This window comes from Apis cerana, linkage group LG8 (assembly GCF_029169275.1).
Source record: "Apis cerana isolate GH-2021 linkage group LG8, AcerK_1.0, whole genome shotgun sequence".
NCBI lineage: Eukaryota > Metazoa > Arthropoda > Insecta > Hymenoptera > Apidae > Apis > Apis cerana.
Window position 1 is genome coordinate 11,338,749 of NC_083859.1, and position 21,364 is coordinate 11,360,112.

General features: G+C 19.1%; 6 protein-coding genes across 7 annotated transcripts; 3 read left to right on the plus strand and 3 right to left on the minus strand.

The window, feature by feature from the left end:
- Positions 1 to 944: 944 nt before the first annotated feature.
- On the plus strand, positions 945 to 4,308 carry LOC107999949 (sphingomyelin phosphodiesterase 1-like). The gene is made up of 8 exons (XM_017060020.3): positions 945 to 1,099; positions 1,478 to 1,788; positions 1,885 to 2,265; positions 2,520 to 2,692; positions 2,956 to 3,156; positions 3,407 to 3,752; positions 3,866 to 4,056; positions 4,123 to 4,308. The coding sequence occupies exons 1-8, from the start codon at positions 1,033 to 1,035 to the stop codon at positions 4,244 to 4,246; spliced, it is 1,794 nt and encodes a 597-aa protein (XP_016915509.1). The 5' UTR covers positions 945 to 1,032; the 3' UTR covers positions 4,247 to 4,308.
- LOC107999950 (ubiquinol-cytochrome-c reductase complex assembly factor 1) lies at positions 4,297 to 6,101 on the minus strand. The gene is made up of 6 exons (XM_017060021.3): positions 5,820 to 6,101; positions 5,307 to 5,513; positions 5,154 to 5,226; positions 4,892 to 5,058; positions 4,533 to 4,727; positions 4,297 to 4,466 (listed from the first exon to the last, which is right to left on the minus strand). Exons 1-6 carry the CDS (start codon positions 5,853 to 5,855, stop codon positions 4,395 to 4,397), a joined length of 750 nt encoding a protein of 249 aa, XP_016915510.1. The 5' UTR covers positions 5,856 to 6,101; the 3' UTR covers positions 4,297 to 4,394.
- Positions 6,102 to 7,030: 929 nt separating this feature from the next.
- Positions 7,031 to 10,464, plus strand: LOC107999948 (rab5 GDP/GTP exchange factor). The gene is made up of 9 exons (XM_017060019.3): positions 7,031 to 7,520; positions 8,002 to 8,114; positions 8,267 to 8,524; positions 8,611 to 8,740; positions 8,803 to 8,900; positions 9,004 to 9,260; positions 9,415 to 9,546; positions 9,627 to 9,872; positions 9,932 to 10,464. The coding sequence occupies exons 1-9, from the start codon at positions 7,342 to 7,344 to the stop codon at positions 10,322 to 10,324; spliced, it is 1,806 nt and encodes a 601-aa protein (XP_016915508.1). The 5' UTR covers positions 7,031 to 7,341; the 3' UTR covers positions 10,325 to 10,464.
- A 31-nt stretch (positions 10,465 to 10,495) lies between these two features.
- LOC108000040 (NADH dehydrogenase (ubiquinone) complex I, assembly factor 6) lies at positions 10,496 to 12,506 on the minus strand. Its single transcript, XM_062078973.1, has 4 exons — positions 12,017 to 12,506; positions 11,530 to 11,752; positions 11,045 to 11,440; positions 10,496 to 10,921 (listed from the first exon to the last, which is right to left on the minus strand). The coding sequence occupies exons 1-4, from the start codon at positions 12,154 to 12,156 to the stop codon at positions 10,742 to 10,744; spliced, it is 939 nt and encodes a 312-aa protein (XP_061934957.1). The 5' UTR covers positions 12,157 to 12,506; the 3' UTR covers positions 10,496 to 10,741.
- Positions 12,507 to 12,813: 307 nt separating this feature from the next.
- LOC108000039 (guanine nucleotide-binding protein subunit beta-like protein 1) lies at positions 12,814 to 14,555 on the minus strand. Of its 2 annotated transcripts, none has more exons than XM_062078972.1 (4): positions 14,414 to 14,555; positions 14,006 to 14,184; positions 13,453 to 13,771; positions 12,814 to 13,349 (listed from the first exon to the last, which is right to left on the minus strand). In XM_062078972.1, exons 1-4 carry the CDS (start codon positions 14,417 to 14,419, stop codon positions 13,047 to 13,049), a joined length of 807 nt encoding a protein of 268 aa, XP_061934956.1. In that variant the 5' UTR covers positions 14,420 to 14,555; the 3' UTR covers positions 12,814 to 13,046. The 2 variants fall into 2 exon arrangements, with proteins under 2 accessions (XP_061934956.1, XP_061934955.1); XM_062078971.1 differs by having other exon boundaries at positions 14,376 to 14,519.
- A 549-nt stretch (positions 14,556 to 15,104) lies between these two features.
- Positions 15,105 to 21,336, plus strand: LOC107999941 (sorting nexin-14). The gene is made up of 9 exons (XM_062078969.1): positions 15,105 to 15,240; positions 15,684 to 15,918; positions 16,275 to 16,664; positions 16,949 to 17,261; positions 17,472 to 17,627; positions 18,012 to 18,136; positions 18,321 to 18,382; positions 18,609 to 19,447; positions 19,776 to 21,336. Exons 1-9 carry the CDS (start codon positions 15,119 to 15,121, stop codon positions 20,192 to 20,194), a joined length of 2,661 nt encoding a protein of 886 aa, XP_061934953.1. The 5' UTR covers positions 15,105 to 15,118; the 3' UTR covers positions 20,195 to 21,336.
- The last annotated feature ends 28 nt before the right edge of the window (positions 21,337 to 21,364 follow it).

Genomic DNA, 21,364 nt, shown 5'->3' on the forward strand with positions numbered 1-21,364 from the left:
CGGTATTGTTATCTATTCATTATAAAAATTTGTTCTCATTATTTCTTTTTTAAACAAATTTCGTTTTAGCACGCGAAATTATTTCTTTATTTTCGACATATTATAATGTATCGATATTTTTCTTTGGAAATAAAAAATTATTAATATCATCGATATATAGTTGGTAAAAAATTTTTTATCATTAATATTGGTATTTTAAAATTAATTAAATGTAAATTTAATTAAGAAATTTAATATAATAAAATAAATTTAATAAAATAATTTTTTTATATTAATTTTTTAACTTGTCAATAAATCAACTTCAAATGTTTTTAACTTGTCAATAAATCAACAATCAAAATGTCAATTTTCAAAAATTTTTTATATTAATGCTCGTGAAAAATGTAAAATAATGTGTAAAAAAAAAATCAAAAAAAATTAAAACAAATAATTTTATAAGAAAAGAATATCGCAAATTTTTAAAATATATTAAATTATTAAGGCGATCGTATTTAATATACGAAAAAAGATGAACAGAATAACTTTTAATCTTTTAATAAAAAATTATATATATTAAATAAAAAATAAAATAAAAAATAGATTAAATAAATAAAAAATAGATTAATTTTATTATATATTATATAATGGTATAAATATTAGTAGCTTTATTAATTTTCAATATTGATTTATTCGAAAATATTATTTTAAACGGAAGAAATTATTCTATATTTATAGATTTCTTAATTTTTAAGAATTTAATTTTATAGAATTTCTAGCAATTTGATAATACATAATATATATATTATTTGTTTAAATATTAAAACTTTAGATGTAATTAGATGTAAAACTTTAGATCTAGTATATAAGATTATTTAAATTTTTATTATATTTCTTAATTGAATGTTATTTTTGAAATCATGGAATATCAATCATCTCAAAAAAATATTGCATCATTTATCAGTAAAAAAAATAATCAAACAAGATAAAAAAAAGGGAAAATGACTGAAAACATTAAATTAAATGTAGTATTGAATTAAATTGAAGTGGAAAAACATGTTCCAACAATTAATTTTGAGTTTATTAATTTTAATTATTAATAGTTCCGCTTTAAACATAGAAGGTGAAATAAAATAATTAATTTAAAGTAAATTATAATTAATAAAAATAAATTTAAGAAAATAAAAATATTTTCATTTTTTAATAAATATATGTTGTATATTAATTACGAATAATAATAAAACTAATAATATTTTTTAATTGAATAATATTCTAATAAACATATATTGTATTTAATAAAATAATAAATTAATAAAATATTATTTAAAGAATTATATTTAATTTGTAATTTATAAATTTTAATTTTTTTTTTGTTAGTTAGAATTTTTAAAAAATAATTATCTTCTTTTGAATTGTTTAATAAATATAATGTATTATTTAATATATTGATTATTTAAAATAATCTTTGAAATAATAAAATAAAAAATTTATTTATTAACAGATGTAAATGTAATTTCATTTTCAAATGAAATTGAATTATGGACAAATTTAAACCATGAAAGAGAATTGTTCAAGAATATGATCAATTTTTTAAAGATTCCCACAGAACTTCAAAACTCTGATTGGAGATCTTTTCCAGCTAATTCAAGTACCAAAATATGTATAATATGTAAAACAATTTTAACAACATTTATAAATTTACGACATAAAGGAATGTCTGAAGAAGATATAAGAAACAATGTAATTAATTTATGTGTGCTTTTAAACATCCAAACAGAAAGAGTATGTAAAGGAGTCATTGAATCAAATTTGGTAATTAAACTTTATATTTAATTATTTATTTTTCAAAATATATTTATCAAAATATTTTAATTTTAATTATAGATTATCATAATTTTTTATTTTTAGCCTATTATTTTGTATATAATAGATTCCAAACCAAATCTAACAGCTAATACAATTTGTGGTGTTGTCCTAGAATCCAAATCTTGTCCTTTAAATGATTCTAAATTTGATTGGAATATTGATATTAATAACAATTTTAATATAACAATTACTGAAAATGAAACACAAGAACAAATAAAAATTTTACAAATAACGGATTTGCATTATGATCATATCTATGAAATAAATGGTAATGCAAATTGTGGAGAACCAGTTTGCTGCCGAAAAAATCAAAATAAAACTAATATATCTTCATTTGCTGGATTTTGGGGAGATTATCAATCCTGTGATACTCCATGGCATGCAATTATTGATGCTTTACATCACATGAAGGATACACATCAGGTACCAGAATTATAAATAATTCAATAAAAAAAGATTAATAAACTCCAGGCATTAATTATGTATAAAATTTATTAATTTTTATTTAAAAATTTCATTTTTTTTATTTTAGTAATTTTAGTATTGGTAATTTTTTTTAATTATTATATTAATATATAGAATATGTTGTTCATAAATTTAGATGTAATTAACAAATTACAAGTACTACAAGATATAGATTTATATCATAATTTAAATGAAATTTATTTTATTTCTAGGATGTAGATTTTATATATTTTACTGGTGATATAATAGACCATGGAGTATGGGAGACTTCAAAGGAAGGAAATATTCAAAATCTTATAAAAATGTATGATTACATTCATAATCTTTTTAACAATACTATAATGTATCCAGTACTTGGAAATCATGAACCACATCCTTTAAATCAGTAAGTTTACTGAAATTTTAATTTTGAAAAATTGATTTTATTAGAAGATTTTATTAGAAGATAAATTTTTTGTGAATTATATATTTGTAATTGAAAGATATCAATATGCTTTTTATTTTTGATTTTTGAAAAATCTTTTTGGATATTTTTTTTAAACATTTGATTTTATATTTTTTAATATTAATTAAATTATAATTTAATAATTGGACTGAATCATTTGCATATAAAATTTTCAAATTAATAATTTTTTAAATTAAATATAGATTTGCACCAAAAAATATAACACAAGACAATTTAACTACAAATTGGCTTTATAAATTAATGGCAGATTTATGGATTGGATATGGTTGGTTACCAGAATCTACGCGTTCCACAATACTTCAAGGAGGATATTATACTGTTATCCCACAAAAAGGATTTAGAATTATAGCCTTAAATAGTAATATTTGTTATTCTTACAATTGGTATGTGAAATAAATACGATTTTATAATTATAAAATAATATAATAATATAATAATATAATAATAATTGCTTAAAAATTAATATAATTAATTAATTAATATAAATTAATAATTAAAAATAAATTTTTTAAAAAATAATTAAAATTTTTTTAAAAATAATTATTAATTTCAAAATTTTATTTTATAATTTATTTTGATTGTAATTCATTTTTTATATATACTTTTTAATTATTTGTTTATTTATTTATTCAGGTGGCTTTGGTATAATCCAAAAGATCCTAATAATCAACTGCAATGGCTTCTAAATATTCTTTCTGAAGCAGAAAAGAATAATGAATTTGTTCATATTTTATCCCATATACCTTTTAATAGTAATAGTTGTTTTAAGACATGGAAACGAGAATACTTAAGAATAATTGATAGATTCTCCCATTTAATTAAAGCTGAATTTAATGGACATACTCATAATGATGAAATAGCAATATTTTATAATTCTGATAATAAACCAAAACATATTGGTTGGAATGGTGGTAGCATAACAGCTTATTCAAAATTGAATCCGAATTATAAAATATATATAGTGAATTGTAGTAATTATGTAAGTTAATTTTTTATTTGTTTATGATAAATAAAATAATCTAAACTAAATATAATTATGTAAATGATTATAGATTTATTTTAATGTAAGAATACATTAATTCTTTCTTGCAGGCAGTAATTGATTATCAAAATTGGATGTATGATCTTAGTTTTGCCAATAAAAATATCCATGTTAGACCAATCTGGTATAAATCATATTCCTTTAAAAAAGAATATAACCTTATTGATTTATCTGCCAAATCTTTAAGTGATTGGCTCTCTATAGCAGCAAAGAATGAAACATTATTAAACAAATATTATAGGTATGATATGTTAAATATAAAATTATATATATTTTATATAATTTATTTATATTATTATTATTATAGGAATTTTTATAAGCAAGCAGAACCTTCATTGCAAGAAAATTGTGATTTAAATTGTAAAAAACAATATTTGTGTAATATAATTGTGGGTTCAGAAACTAAATTATGTAATATTTTAATAAGTTAATTATTATTAATTATATTATTAATTATAAATAATTAAAATAAAAGATGAAATTTTGATATATAGATTTAATATATTTGTTGCACATGAATTATAACTAATTAAAATTTACAAATTCATTCAGAAATATTAATAAATTTTACTTGATAATTTACAAATCTACCCATTTTACTATTGATCTTTGGAAAACTTTTTCAGGTGGAATTTTATCAAATTCATTAATCTAAAAGCAAAATAATATTATATAATTATATAATTCGCCGTAAGAAAATAAAAATATTTTCATTACCTGTTTTCTAACATAAATTAAAAGTTTTTCTAAATGTTCTGGATTATTACATTCTAAAGAAAAAAATCTTCTCCATAATGCACTAGCTAATACTTTATCATCTGACATAATTCCTTCATCATAACCAATTACAGCAGCATTAAACTGATGTGTTAATTCCATTAATTGTTCCTTTTTCACTTTTGGAGCAATTGGCTAATAAAAATAAATAAACATATTTTACACAATAAATTGATTAGCAAAAATTAAAATTAATAAAATAAAAATAAAATTTAAAATATAACACTTTTATATAAAATAAATATACTTATATATATATAAATTGTAATTCAATGATAATAAATAATTTAGATACTTACACCAAGTAGTTCTACTCTTGCAAGAACATCATGCCACATGGCTTCGACAATATTCTTTACAACTACTTTACCTTTTTCTCCTTCAGCCATAAAACGTACCATTAACATCCAAACATGCAATTCTGTGATTAAAAACCAAGAGAAAAATGTATCTGGCATATTAAAACCTAATAAATAAAAATAATTTAATTATTTAACAATTTATTAAATCTAATTAAATGATGTCAAATCGAATTAATAAAATATTAAAATCAAAACATACCTTTAAAAAATATTGAATAATTAAGATTTCTAGGAATGTCATCATATAATAAATAGCCTAATCCACTTAAATACTAAAATATAATAAAATATAAATAAATTTGTATTAATGTTTAATATATATTTAACATATTCATAATATAATTATACTTACATATTTCTGCCTGAAAAGATCAAACCTATGTAATAAATTTTTAAATATTCCACTTGGACTTATTGGTTTAATTAAATTTTTAGATACATTTTTAATATGTACATTCTTATAAAAATGACGAAATTGAGGTTTTATTAAAAAATATATATCGTTATTATTAATAAATTTATATTCTGTTATATATTTTAATGTAGACGACAAAGGTATCTTTTATCATAAATATTTTAGATGCCCATGCATTAGAAAGAAAAATGAATTTAATTAGATATTATAAATAAGAAATGATAAGAAAATTTACAATAATTACACCAGAAATATAAAAATAATATATAATATTATTGTCATAAATAAAAAAAATAAAATCAATAAAAACATTATAATCTTTATACTTTTTTATAATCTTTATATTCATAATCTTTATCTTAAGATAAGATTAAAGTTAATAATAATACAAAAATAATTTTTAATTACTAGGTTAATTAAAATCTTTTATTATTTTAGATAAAAATATACCTTTTTAAGAGTTAACATTCTTGTACAATGCATCATTTTGTCATATATATTTTAAATTTTTAACAAAATATAGAAAACATTTAATTCTTTATTTTTTAAATATAGAAAACAAACTAAAACTCTTGTTCTTTTTTAAATAGCAAAAACATTTCTCTCAATAACCTTAATAAGAAGCGCGGCAAAATTTGAAATTATATTTATAATTACATTTTCTATGATTTTACTAAAAAAAAATTCTAATTATTTAATATGTCAAAAAAAAATATTAAAGTAACCTTTAAAAATGGAGTATATGTATATAAATTACAATTTTATAAAATAGTAAAAATTTGTATTTTTTAACATATGTGCTGAAAATTAATATATTTTATTTCTTCAATTTTAAGTCTTAAAAATTATAATTATTATATAATTCTCAATTTCATAAATAATACGTAAATAATAAATAATGATTAATTATAATTATATAAAAAGTTCGAAAAAAATAAACATTTTATTAAAAATAAAATAAATTTTTAAAAAATATTTTAAACAAAGCATTAATATATTGTGGGATACTTTTGAAAAAAGTATTTTAAAAATCAAAATAAATACAAAAATTGATATATAAAAATATTAGTTCAAATTTACTTATTAAATGATAAGCAATTTAAATTTCTGTTAAATAAAGTAATATATTCTGTTTTTATTTTATCTAAAAACAAATTTAATAAACCTCAATTAATATTTTTATTAGTTGGATTTTTTTATTAGTACGGATTTTTGTTTTTTTTTTTTGGTCTTTAAAATCAATTTTCTAAAAATATCTCATGAATATATTTACTCTTTATATAAGAAACGAGAAAAAGATTGAATCATTTTATAATGATTTTGATGGAGATCGATGTTATACAATTTTTTTAATATACAATTATATTTATAATATACAATTAATTATATAATTTTTAAATATTCATTCTTATAATATTTATTCTAAATTATATACTATTGAATATATTGAATACTATGATATAAATACTATGATATATTTATTTATTTTTTTATTATACTTTATTAAGAACAAATATAAACAAAGTGAAAATAATAAGAATAAAATAAAAATTATAAAATTTTCATTTCTAGAGTGCCGCAAATGAAACGAAATAAGGAAAGCAAATAGTAAAAAAAGATAAAGATAGAATAAAAACTGTCAACGCCATCTCTTTTAAAATGTTTTTGACTTTCTACTTTATCCTATGTTTAAGAAAAATGTCTTTCAGAAATAGAGTAATTCTTATCCTATCTCTATTATTTGTTATCTTTGTTCATATTTTGTTTTATCTGTAGCACTCTAGAGATGGCGCTGATTCATAATTTTTATCTCTATCTTTTTTCATTACTTTCTCTCTTTGATTTATTCTAAAATTTATTCGTTTAAAAGGCATCAATATGTGATTAACTTTATTGTCTTTTTTGCTTAACCTATTGATTAAAGATCAATATTATACACAAAAAAACTTAAGAACTTAAAAATTTTGTCAAAATGTATTCAACAAAAACACCCACTTTAAGAATTGATGAAGCTGATCTTAAATGTAAAAATGGTTGTGGATTTTATGGAAATGCCGAATGGGAAGGTTATTGCAGCAAATGTTATAGAGAGTATTTACAAAAGCAAAGATCACAAACAGAATGTAATATTCACGGACAGGGATATGATTTGTATGTCTATTGATTACAATTTATATTAAATTAGTTACAATTAAAAATTTTTTAAATTTTTAATTCAATATATTTTAAATGTAAATATAAAATATTTGAGAAAAATGATTTTTCTAAAGAATTGTACATTATAATAATAATTGTTATTATAATAATTTAATATAGATTTAATTTTCTATTCAATTATTTTTCAAAATAAAATAATTATATTTTTTTATGAAAGATCTTTGTACATAAAAGTAATTAAAAATTATATATTTGGATTTTTTTTTTACATTTATTCCTTATATTATATATCTTACTATATTATATTTATTTTTAAAAATTAATTATTTAAAAAAATTTTCATATATAATGAAAAATATTTTATTTATATAAAAGGAAAATGACATATTCATAAATTTTAATTATTTACATTATTTTGATTAGTAATTAATATTATTATTGTTACTAATGATAAATAATATTATAAATATTTCAGTGCTTCTTCGAATAAAAATACAATTAGTGCTCATCAAAAATATGAAGAAAAAAAAGTACAAGAAAAAAAGTATAAATTATTAAATATATCTTTTCGTAAACCAGTTACAAAAGGTAGATTTATCTTATAATATTTATTTTTGTTTATAATTGTTTTTAATTTATATTAAAAAATATACTTCAAATTATTATTTATATTTTTCAATAAATATTTACTTTCATACTTTATATTCTTTATTATTCTAATAATTTTATTTTTTTTTTAGTACAGGGATATCAGGAATTACTTTATGAATTAACAAAAGATAATTCTGACCTTGAAAAAGTAAAAACAGATAATCGTGACTTAATAGCTATGATTGCTAAAACACCAGTAGAAAGAGATGTTAAGAAATGTATGCATTCATTTATTGTTGAAATACTTCAAAATAAAGATATTAAAAGAATAGAAGAACTTTCAGAGATTACACAAAATTTTTATCAAGTATTTGCTAAACGTTTAGAAAATAGTGTCAAATATGCAGGTATTTTAAAAATAAATTTTAAATAAAATAATTTGAATTTTTAAAGAAATTTAAATAAAACAAATATTTTAAATTTATTATTTCAGATATAACACCAGAAGTCAAAGAAAAATTATTGGATTATGTAGAAAGATATACAATGACTTTACTTTACAGAATTCTCTTTTGTCCACCTTTTACAAATGATGAAGAAAAAGATTTAGCAATACAAAAAAGGTTTATCTTATTTATAGATTAAAAATGAAATTTCAAATTTATATATAAATATAATGTTACAGAATCAGACAATTGAATTGGGTTAGTGGAAAAAATCTGGAATGTCGAATACATGAAACCAGTTCTGAAGTTAGAGAACTTGTTTATACTTCTATAACAGGTTTGTTTTTAAAAAATTCAATAATATATAATTTTTCCAATTATATATTATTAAATTAGCAATTATTAACTAATTATATAAAGATAGTTTAAATTTGTTATAGATTTATTAAATATGGATTCTGCAAAAGCTCCACAAGAAAAACTTTCTTGTGTTATTTATTGTTGTCGAAATATATTTTTAATGTTACAACAATCTGTTGGTGGACCTGCATCTGCAGATGAATTTCTTCCTGCCTTAATTTTTATTGTTTTAAAAGCTAATCCTGCTCGTCTTAAAAGTAACATCAATTTTATTACTAGATTTTGTAATGCAAGCAGATTGATGACAGGAGAAGGAGGATATTATTTTACAAATTTGGTAATGTTTATTGGAACATTTAATTAATATCAAAATAATTAATTAAAACATTATTATTTTATGAAAAAAATGAAAAAAGAAATAAAAATTTTATACAAAATTTTAATTAATTTAAAAAAATAGAATATTTAAAAAAATATAATAAATATTGTAGTGTTGTGCAGTATCTTTTATTGAAAATTTAACAGCTGAATCATTGAATATGGATGAAAAAGATTTTAATGCTTATATGTCTGGAGAACGTGTACCTGCTAATACATGGGAATCTGCTTTAATGATATGTGAAGTATATATTATATTTTCCTTTAATAATCTTGAATGAATAATTCAATATCTTTTATACAATTTATTTTTTTATATATATAGAGTTTACACTTAATGTGTGAAGATATAACACTCCTTAATGAAATGAAAGCCAAAACTACAGAAATAATGAATGAAACATTAAGTTTAAAAGAAAAAATGTTACAATTTCAAGAAGAAATGAAATCAGAAGTACAGACAGTTTTGGACAGAACTCCATTATTAATTACACACAGTCAGAGATTACCTACTAATTTAGATTGCGAAGATATTGAAAGCTATCAATTACCACCTCCAATTATTCCACAAGTAATTTTTTCAAATTGATAAATCCTTTATAAGAACTTACATGTAACAATTAATTGCAGGTTTGTCCTACTACAATTAGTAATTCTACACCACTAAATGATATAAAAACTTCTTTAATAGAAGATTGTATTACACCATCTCCTACTTTTGATTTTCCATCTTTCATTGGTGATGACAGTTTTGATGTAAGCAAAGCAGAAGATGAAACTAGTCTTATAAGTTTGGATACACAAAGTGATTTTGATACACAACAAGAAAAATCTACAAATGATTTATTAGTATCTACCCATTTAAATTTACCATGTTCTACAGAATCAGAACAAGAAGATTATCATGGATTCACAGTTCAAGGTTCAAATATACCTACAATTCCTTGTAGTACTGGAGACTTATCTTTAAATTCTACAGAAATGGATTGTGATAATTATACAAATTATTTTCGTAATGTTTAAAAAATGTAAAGTCACATTTTAGTTAAAAGTCCTAAAAAAATACTTAGTTTCTATAAACAAATCATACAATATTATTAAATAAATAAAACATGTTAAAATATATAATAAGTTATTGAAATAAATTATTTAAATTATTTTAATTTTTTGAATTTCTTTTAATAAAACATGAAGTAATTTTAACTTTTATTGAAAGTTTTTATATTATACATATCTATATCTTAATAATTAATTAATAACTAAATATCACAAAAAAACAAATCACAAAATAACAATTTTAAAAATTTATATATTAATGAGATTATAATATTTAATTTTATTGTTATATATGTGATTATTATTTTTAATATTTTATAATATTTTAATTGAAATAATTTAAATTAAAACTAAATTTATATAATAAATATTTATAAGTCAAGTTTAATATGTGTAACTTTTCCAATATAAGTATAAAGGAAGTAAATGATTCTTTTTCTGTAATCTTGCATCAAAGATATTAAAATCTGCTCTTCTCAATTCATTTAAATATTTTTGAAGACAAATTATTGGTAAAAAAATTAAATGTGCTTCTTTCTCCACTTTACGTTTAAGAGAAATTGTCTAAAAAGAATAAAAATTTTTATATTAAAATACACATAAAATAAAAAGATAAAATATTATTTTTCTTTTTCATTTCTTAATTTATTTATTTTTATTATAATTTTATTTCTAATATATACTTACAGCATCTAAATGTAGTTTTCCATAAGAAGCTATATCATATATTACATTTTGAAGATCTTTACTTGATTGACCTTGTAATACAGCTTCTGTAGATACATTATGTTTCATTAATATATCTTGTGGCAACATATTTACTCTTTTACTAGCATTATATGGAACTGATCGAATTAAATTCACAATGCCATGAGCCTTGCCCATATGACTCGCAGCATGATCAGCATTAATATTAGTCACACCATGTGCTTGCAATAAAAGATAATAAATAGAAGAACTATTATATTCTGTATATTTTTCTATTGCACTCATATCATTAAATGAATAATCTTTAAGTTTTTCAAGTCTTATATCAATGAGACGTTTGAAATAATGTTTAGAAAGAGAATATTTCTGTAAAATCTGTAAAAATTTTTCTTAAAATTATCATTAATAAATAAGGAATTATAATTGATATTAAAATTTGATATAATAAAAAAATAAAATCATACTGTATGTAATGCTAACATAACAGGACTTCTTGGAGGATTTCCTTTATATGTATTATTTAATGCATCTATCCAAAATTTTAATCTCATTTCTCCTATTTTATAATCATGTACTTGGTCTTTTATTTGAGCTATTTCAACATTAAATGCACGGATTACAAATGCAGCTGCTTTATTTTTATGTGATAACAATAATGTACATAAATAATTTTCATAATCATAATTTCTGAAAGATATTAAAATATTGTGAAATAAAAATTTATTTTCTTTTATTTACATCTTTTTTAAAAAATTTTTTACTTATTTATTAGAAAAAGCCTAAATTTTTTAAATATTCATAAATTATTAATTAAATATTTTTTTACTTATTTAATTATTAATTTTTATATATGAAACAATATTAAAAATAATATTATATATAATTTATATATTCTTATATTATATATAAGAATAACCACACATATACTTGTTATCAAAAATTATAAAGTACCTAACTAATTCCAAACAATATTCAACTGGCGTTTGTTTTCTAATCACACTTGAATATTTTAAAATTTGTAATGATATATTTTGTTTTAAACAAAAATTTCTATTCATAATTGATATTTGTGTAATAAACATGTTGAACATTAACAAATATGCTATGTTAGATAAAATTTAAATAACAATACTTAATATTTAATATATCAAAAATAAATAAATAATAATTATCATTAATATAATTAAATGTATAACATAATAATTATTATAAGATTAGTATTAAAATTAGTATAGTATATCTTAGAATATACTATAAATTCTAATTAATATTATTTGAATTTTATCAAATTATATTAATATAATTAAAATAAATCATTATATTACATCTATTTATATATAAATTTTAATAAAATATAATAATTTAAGATAAATGATATAAGCGATTATTCAAAATAAACACATTCGAAAAATTAACCTCTATAAATAACTTAAATATCAATAAGTTGCAAGTTTATGATAAATAATTAAATTATTAAATTAAAATAATTTTCAATGATTGTTTATCATTATAAAAAATTTTATAATTTATAGTTTTTAAATTATACATTTACTTAAAAAAAATTAAAAAAATATATATATTCTACTTTTTAAATTTTTGTTTATTCAATATAATTTATAATTTTAATAATTTTGTATTTTTAATTTTTATTTAAATAGAATTCAATTAAAAAACAAAAGCTAATATATACAAATATAATATATATTAATATATATAATTATATGTTTTAATAACTTTTCAATTATATGTTTTATATGTGATATTAAATACATAATTTATTAATAAAAAATTAATATTTACATGAATTGAAATATAATGAAACAAAATATTATATAATTTTATATATATTGTATGAAATTATTTCATATAATTTGATTAAACTTTTATATAGATATAATATTTTATATAGATTAATAGATAATTTTTAATTACTTAAACAAATCATTATTTAATTTATTCAATAGTTTTTCATTAATAAAGTTTAATTATAAATATCCCATAATGCAATATATCCATCTTTTGCAGCTGTAGCCATTATGCATTTGTTATCATATACTTTTATTCCTTGTATAGAATAATTAATATCTTGTACAGTATCTTTATGTTGATTTAAAACAGCTAATGGTTTTAAACTTTTCCAAGAAAATATTCTAACTCGACTATCCCATCCACCAACAGCCATAATTTTAGCATCAGGTCTAATTCTTATTATAGAAGTACCAGGATTTGTTATAGTTATCTTATTTTTATTATTTAATAAATGATTAACTGATAATGTAAATATCTAAAAATTAAAAATTTATATCATTATACGTAAATTCATATCAGTTCTAATTTTTAATTAATTCATTTTTTATATTCATTTTATATTTATTTTTAATTTTTACCTGTAAATTGTCAGAAGGACCAGCAATAACTCCTTTCATTAAAGTAGTATCAAAATCTAAAGCCATTGGACATGTTTCTACAGTTAAAGAACTTAATATTTTATTTTGTCGAACATCCCATAGGATTAATTTTCCTACTTCATAAGCAATTAAAACTAATTTTTCATTTTTCAGTGGTTTAATAGCCATTACTTCTCCCAGATTTTGAAAATTTGAAGTATTTAATTTCAATTCTATATTAAAAGTAATTGAAGATAAAATTCCAACAGTGGATTCTTTAAGTGGTATAAATATTTCATTATCAGAAAATATTTGAAACCTGTTGTGAACATATTAAATTAACAAAAATCAATAATAAAAATTTTAGTATAATTTACTTTATTTAAGAAATTCTACTAAAAAAATTTAGTAAGTTTTTTATAAAGCTATTAAAGATTTTACATACATATGTATATATATATATGTATATATATACATATTTTATATACATACATATATATATATATATATACATATTTTATATACATACATATATATATATATATATATATACCTGCAATAATGATAAAAATCTATATTCATTGATTTATGCATGATCCACTGAGCTTCTGTTTTTTTATATATTTTTAATAAACCACATTTATGTTGTACAAATAAATTATCATTGTTTAAATTTTGTAAATTTAAACAAGAATCCTGATTTGATGTAATTTGATATAATTCTCTATTTGTCTTTAATAAAAAAAAATTATATTATAAAATTATTTAAAAAATTATATTATATATGTTATATAATATTATTATATATATATATTATTATTATTTGAATTATTTACATAATTCAAATTTTTATATATTTTATTTTATTCTACAATATTGATATTTGAAAATTACTTAATAAAAATATAAAGTGTTTTATTTACATTTAAATCCCAAACATGGATATTGCCTTTAGCAGTACCTGCATAAAGATGTTCTATGTTGGAAGTTATTTGAAAAAGAATACAATTTACACAATCCATGTTACCACGAAAAATATATTTTGGATCCGGAGGAAATATTGCCATTATATTATAAGTTATTTTATATATTATAAATTTTCCAATTAATATTGCCAAATAAGTTTTGTGTAATTATATTTGCTATTATAAAATTTTTAATATAATATAAATCAAGATTTTAATCATAAATTTGTTAAGATGTATTTAAAAATATGCATAGAAATTTATTAATTTTTAAATAAGAATATTTTTAAAAAACAATATATAAATAAATTTAAATAAGTCTATTAAAATGAATTCTTATAAAAACAATGATATAAAATTTTTTACTTAAATTTTTAACTTTTTGAAATGAAAATTACTATCAGTCTTAATTTTTAATTATATATTATATTAATATTAGGTTATAAAATTAATATATACTTTAAAGAGACAAAATTATATTAGTTACCAAAACATAAAACGATTTTTAATTCTGCGTTTCAATACATGTTAAGTAACTATACGTATACATATCTCCATTGTTCAATACTAATATCATATGTTATCCTGTGAAACCATCTTTGAAACCTTGTGTCATATTTTAGTTATTTGAATGTTATGCGAAAATAATATGATAACGATGTTTTACTCTAATTATAATAAAAAGATTTGTTATTAGAGAAATGGCATTTATATCTACTGATAAAATACAAGATTTTTATAATATAATAATTACTATATGTAATGTAATAATTCCAGCGACTGTTTTTATACTGATTGCGTTTGTTTCAATTGTATTCGAAAGGTATGTAATTGATATACCTTGATTTTATAGTATATATTTTTAAATTATTGTATTATTATTATATTATTTAATTTTAATAGTATTTTTATTTTCATTATCATTTTGTAATTAGGTTATCTTATTATTCTAATATTTTTATTTTTATTATTTCGCTTTTTATTAACAAAAATAATAAAATAATAAATAATAAAAATAGTTTTTTTCTGTAATTATCAAATAAGTTTTTGAGTTTTTATTAAAATTTATGTAATTATAAGAATAAATTAAAATGTTCTAAATTGTATGAATTTTTGTCACAATTGCTATATTTTATTATATAATTATATAATTAATATATATTACATATATTTATATATTAAACATAAAATATTTAACATAAAAAAATCTTTATTTTTTAGATAAAAATAAAAGATTAAATAATTTTATTTATTAAAAAATTTCAGCATTATATGGGTACTTATTATATGTTGTCTCTATATAACAAGTATCTTTTATGGACTTGTTATATTAGAGTATATAGGTGTGGATTTGAATGCATTAAGTGATACTTTTAAGCCAACTTATGAAATTAAAGATCCATGCAGTGTTTGCAGTAATAACAGCTGCAAGAGGCATAAATTGTTACCACATTCAACTAAAGTGAAAATTCCAAAAGATTTTGACCATGCTTTGGAACAAGTAATTATCTTTTATATTATACATAGATAGCAAATATTATATTTTAATGTAAAATAATATTATTATATATAATAATAATAATAATAATAATAATAATAATATTGATTTTAGAAGTCATTTGTTTGTAAAATATTTTATAAAAATTTAAATTTAATATAATAATAAATATAGTAATAATAATAATAATAATATTTTTATTCTATTTGTTTTATTTTTGTAAAAGCTAATTTTAAGAAGAAAAAAAAATATTTCATTTATTGTAATTAAATAATGAAAAAAAAATATATATATTTGTATTTATTCTTAAAATTATTTGGAATCTAATATAAAAATTAATATATTATTTTGTTTTATAGTTTTTGGAAGATCTGTTACAGAAATATGTTTGCGCATGGTATTCGAATTTTTCAACGAACGAAGCGTTCGTACAACAACTTCGTTTGGCAACAACTACAGCAACGAAAAATATTACAGTCCGATTGCTTCGCACAGACGTCCCTAATGTCGTCTTTTATCACTTAATACCCTTAATATTACAACATGCTCAAAATTGGAAAACACTACGCATGAAAGTGAAAGATATATCGGACATGTCTTCCTTTGGAAATCAATTAATCGATCACTTCGGTTGTGAAATACATCCAGCCAGTTACTCGCGTAAAGCAGAGTTAAATTATCTCAGAGGAATAGTAACTGCAATTATACCACATCTATTGCCAGCTATTCATGTATCTATTAACAATAAAGTAAGTCTTTATAGAATTCATTGAAAGAATGAAATTTTCAATTATTTTATACTATATGTTTAATTTTGCTATGTTATTTACTATAATTAAACTTAATTAATTTTTCTTAGTTTCAGGATCAGTAGTTAATTAATTATTAAAATAATAAAAAGACATCTTTTTAATTAATTCATTAATTTGGTTTTATAAGGAAATAAAGACTAGTTAAAATGAAATTTACTTCTTACTCAATTCAATATAGTTATCACAATTAAAATCTCCATAATTTTTTATTATGTTTTTAGGTTATACTTCGTGAAATTTTAGCTAATTGGATTTTATTGCCAGCAATAGATGCTATTGCTGATCCAGATAACATAAATGCATTAATAACTTTAGCTACTCATCATGAAAATTCAATGTATAATTATATGGATACGATTAATGTGCCAATGTTGCAATGCTGGGTGACAATACCATTGATATCTAAAGTTATGCAGAATAATTTGAAACCTTCATTGGATGAAATTTTGAATGATCCTCGGTTATTATATATGTTTATGCAACACATTAAAGAAACTGGACCCATGAATCTTTTTCAATTCTGTTTAGATATTGGTAAATATATATAAAATTTTTATGTATTAGTTTATAATATTAATTTTTTATTAAATTAAATTAAATTTTCTGGAATTAAAATTTTGGATTTAAATTAAACATATTTACAATATAAATTTTGAATCAGTAAATTTCTAATAAATTTAAAATTGATATTATTGGATATAAATTAAAATTTGAAAAGTTCTGACATATTTTTTTTATTTTCAGATGATCTGAGTAAGCGTATGTTAAATCCAGATATGAGTTTGAATGCAGAAAATAGTTTGTATACAGATATTCAAAATATGTATGCAACATACTTAGATCCTGAAGGTCCAGAATATTTACATTTACCAGAAGATATATCGATAGGAATAAGACAAAGTAAATATTTTTTTAAAAATCCATTGGTAATAAGCATTAAAGTTTTTAAAATGTATTTTTTATATTTTTTATATTTTTTAAATAATTTATTATATACTATGTGATTTTTATATGAAATTTTTTTTTATACAAATAATTTACAAGTTATTTCATATTGTTAAATTACATAAATCACTTTGTGATATTTGAATATATATTAATATATTATTATATTATAATTATAATATATTATATATTATATATATATATATTAATATATATAATACATTAATATGTTAATAAAATATATATAATATATAATATAATATATTAATATAATACATTAATATATTAATATATAATATATATGAATATAGTTGTATTATATGTCAATATTATTCTTAGTTTTAGAAAAAGGTTCAAAAAAGATTCAGGAAATGAGGACTTCACGACCATTTTATCAAGCACATCAGGAAGCACATGCTTTATTGGAATCTACTTGTTTACCATCTTTTCATCATAGTTATCAAGTAAGGAAATTGAACATTTGCAAGTTTTTATTTTATATTTACTTAAGATAATTTTAATATAATAATTTATCTTTATAATTATAATAATATATTTTTTAATTTAATTAAAAGATTAATTTAATTAATTATATATATATAAATATATATATTTAATTATATAATTATTTTTTATGTAATATTACAGTTATATGATTTATTATGTGGACAAGCAGTTCCAAGTCGAATAAAACAAATATCATATACAAGGTAATTTTTTTATATTTTTTTTAATTGTTTAGTTATATTATTAGAACAAATAGTTATTAATTATGATAAAATCATAAAATAGCTAAAAACTTAAAATTTTTAACATTTTATAAACTATTTTTTTATAAACTAATTATAATGAATTATATATATTATATATTAGCCAAATGAATTAATATTAATTTTATTAAGAGATACTTTAAAATATATATTATTTTTATTTAAGTGTTACTAGTGGATCTACAAATATATCTTCAAAGATAGGGAATCATTTTCCAAAGATTGATGGTGTGTTAAGATCATCTACAATAGATGGAATGCCCTATCAAGATATATATCAAGGTGAAGAAATAGATTATCCTTCTCGTCCTTACAATGAAATCAAGTATTCGGATGATAGTTTTCATAGGGATTTAACAACATGGCGAATTAGTATTCCACATATTGAAACTGGAGATAATCAAACTTTATACGTGATAGCTGTGCATAACATTGCCGAAGGAAAATCTTGGACAGTTTTACGTCGCGATCAAGATTTTTATGTTTTACGAACACGATTAGCTGAATTTCATGGAGATAAAGAATTGAGTGATTCACCATTACCTTCAAGAAAGAATCCACATTCATCTTGTGCTATTAATAGACAACGCTATGAAGATTTTTTGGAAAAATTATTATCAAAGCCAGTGCTTAGAAGTAGTGAATTATTATATAATTTCTTGACTGTGCCAAATTTAAAACCTTATTTTACAAATTATAGCACACCAGATATTGGCATATTATATCAAAATATGGCATATAAATTACGAAAAGAGAAAGGACAACATTTAGATAAATTTATGTCGGTGTTTTTAGCTTCTACTAATATCAAAAATGATTACACGGATATTGGAATTGAACCATCAAGCGATTCAACAATAAATGAAACAGAGAAAAAAGGACATCGAGATTTATTGTTCGGAATATTCGGAAACAATCTTAATTTAGATCTTAATTTTCGGACTTTATCTTCTTCATTGGAACGATCTCATATTAAGAGTGAATCTTTCCGTGTTGTAGATGCTGGTAAGTTTCTTTTTTTTATTTTTCTTTTTAAATTAATGTTTTATACTATTATTATGCTTCTCTTTTATTTAAAATTAAGAAGAAATCTTTTTTTTATGTCTTTGAATAAATTCAAAATAATAATTAAAATAATAATACACAAAATGAATATAGATACAAATAAAAAATAAATTATTAATAGAATATAAAAATATATATAGAATTATATATATATAGAATATATAGAATATATAAAAACCAATATATTTTGAAATAATTTTATTTTCAAAGAATTTATTTATTTTATAAATAATTTCTAATTATAAATATTGAATTATTATTGTTTTAGTGATCAGGTTATTGAATGTGCCATCAATAATTTCACGAATTTTCTGGGTGTTTATTTCATCATCACAATCAGCAAAGATGGATCCATATGCCAATATTCTACTCTATAATGTGTTAGCAAAACTTTTAAGCAGTGGCCGTGCAGCTACTGTGGTAAAACTTTTGCACGCAAAAGTAATGGATGATAAAAATCATACAAAGGATTCATCTTTTCAAATTAATCGTCGAAATTATTATGAAACAGCAAAAAAAGGATTATATGGTTTGTTACCTTATTGGTTAATGGGATTTTATAAACCATGGATTGAAATAATGGATTTCATTTTGGATTCATTACAAAATGCACCTTTCAATAAACATCTGGCATATGTTTTACTAGATCAGATTTTAATAAATATATTTCCTGAACTTACAGTTTGACTTATATACAAAATGAAATATATATATATATATATACTAGATAGAAAGTAAGATAGTAAATTAAAATATTAAATAGTGATATCCATTAATATCCAACTGCTATCTATGAAATCTAAGTAAAAGAATAGAAGAAGTAAAGTAGTAAATTCTTAAATTTTTTTTATTATCATGTTAAAGATAGAATAATATAAATTAATTAAAAAACAATTATAAATGAAAAATTGCATTAAAAAAACGTTAGAATTTTAATGAATTAGATCTTTATAATAATTATTATTATCTCTTGATAATAATTATCATATTAATAATAATTAATCTGTTAAATATTAAAACACATATACTTTGAAAGAGACAAGAAGAAACAAAAATTTATCATATTGACTTGAACAAAGTTCAAAATCTTCAAAAATATATCTAATTAGCTTTAAAACATATAAACATTACAAATAGATTTTGTGACTGTGATATATGTCTTTACAATTAAAAATAGTGTACATTAAAATATGTTTAATTATGTTTTTCTTTAAAAAAAATTTTTAAAGATCATATGATGATAAATTAATTAAATAATTTTTTAAATAAATAATTATATTGTAAATATGTGCCATATTCTTAAAATATTTAATGTAGAAATATTTATTTGTAGAAATTTATATTATTTGTAGCATTTAAATATGACTTGAAAAGTATATTTTTTTCTATGTTACTTATTGTATATAATAGATTTCAATTTTCTTGTTGTTCCTAACGTTTGAAATATTGCAAGTAGTTTGCAACAAATTGTTGTCTCCTTTTCTTCTATTAATTCTGTCTTCTATTAATTCTTTTATAATTGTAAGGAATTATTTTATAATAAAATTAATACTAAATAGATTGTGACATTTGAACATAACTACCGATTTGTTTTCGAATGTTTAAAATCTTTAAAATCTAAATTCACAATGAAATTTTATGTTTAAATCAATTTTAAGTTTGTTTCTTCACAATAGCAATTTTAATATATTTACAGCGAACAAATAATAATAATGTATAGTGAATTTGCGAAAAATACTTTATAAATTTTTGTATTATTTTAGAAGATACTGTAGAAACTTTATTATGCTTATAATTAATACAAAAAAATAAAAAAATAAAAATTTAAATTGGGAATTATTTATCTAAAAAATAAAA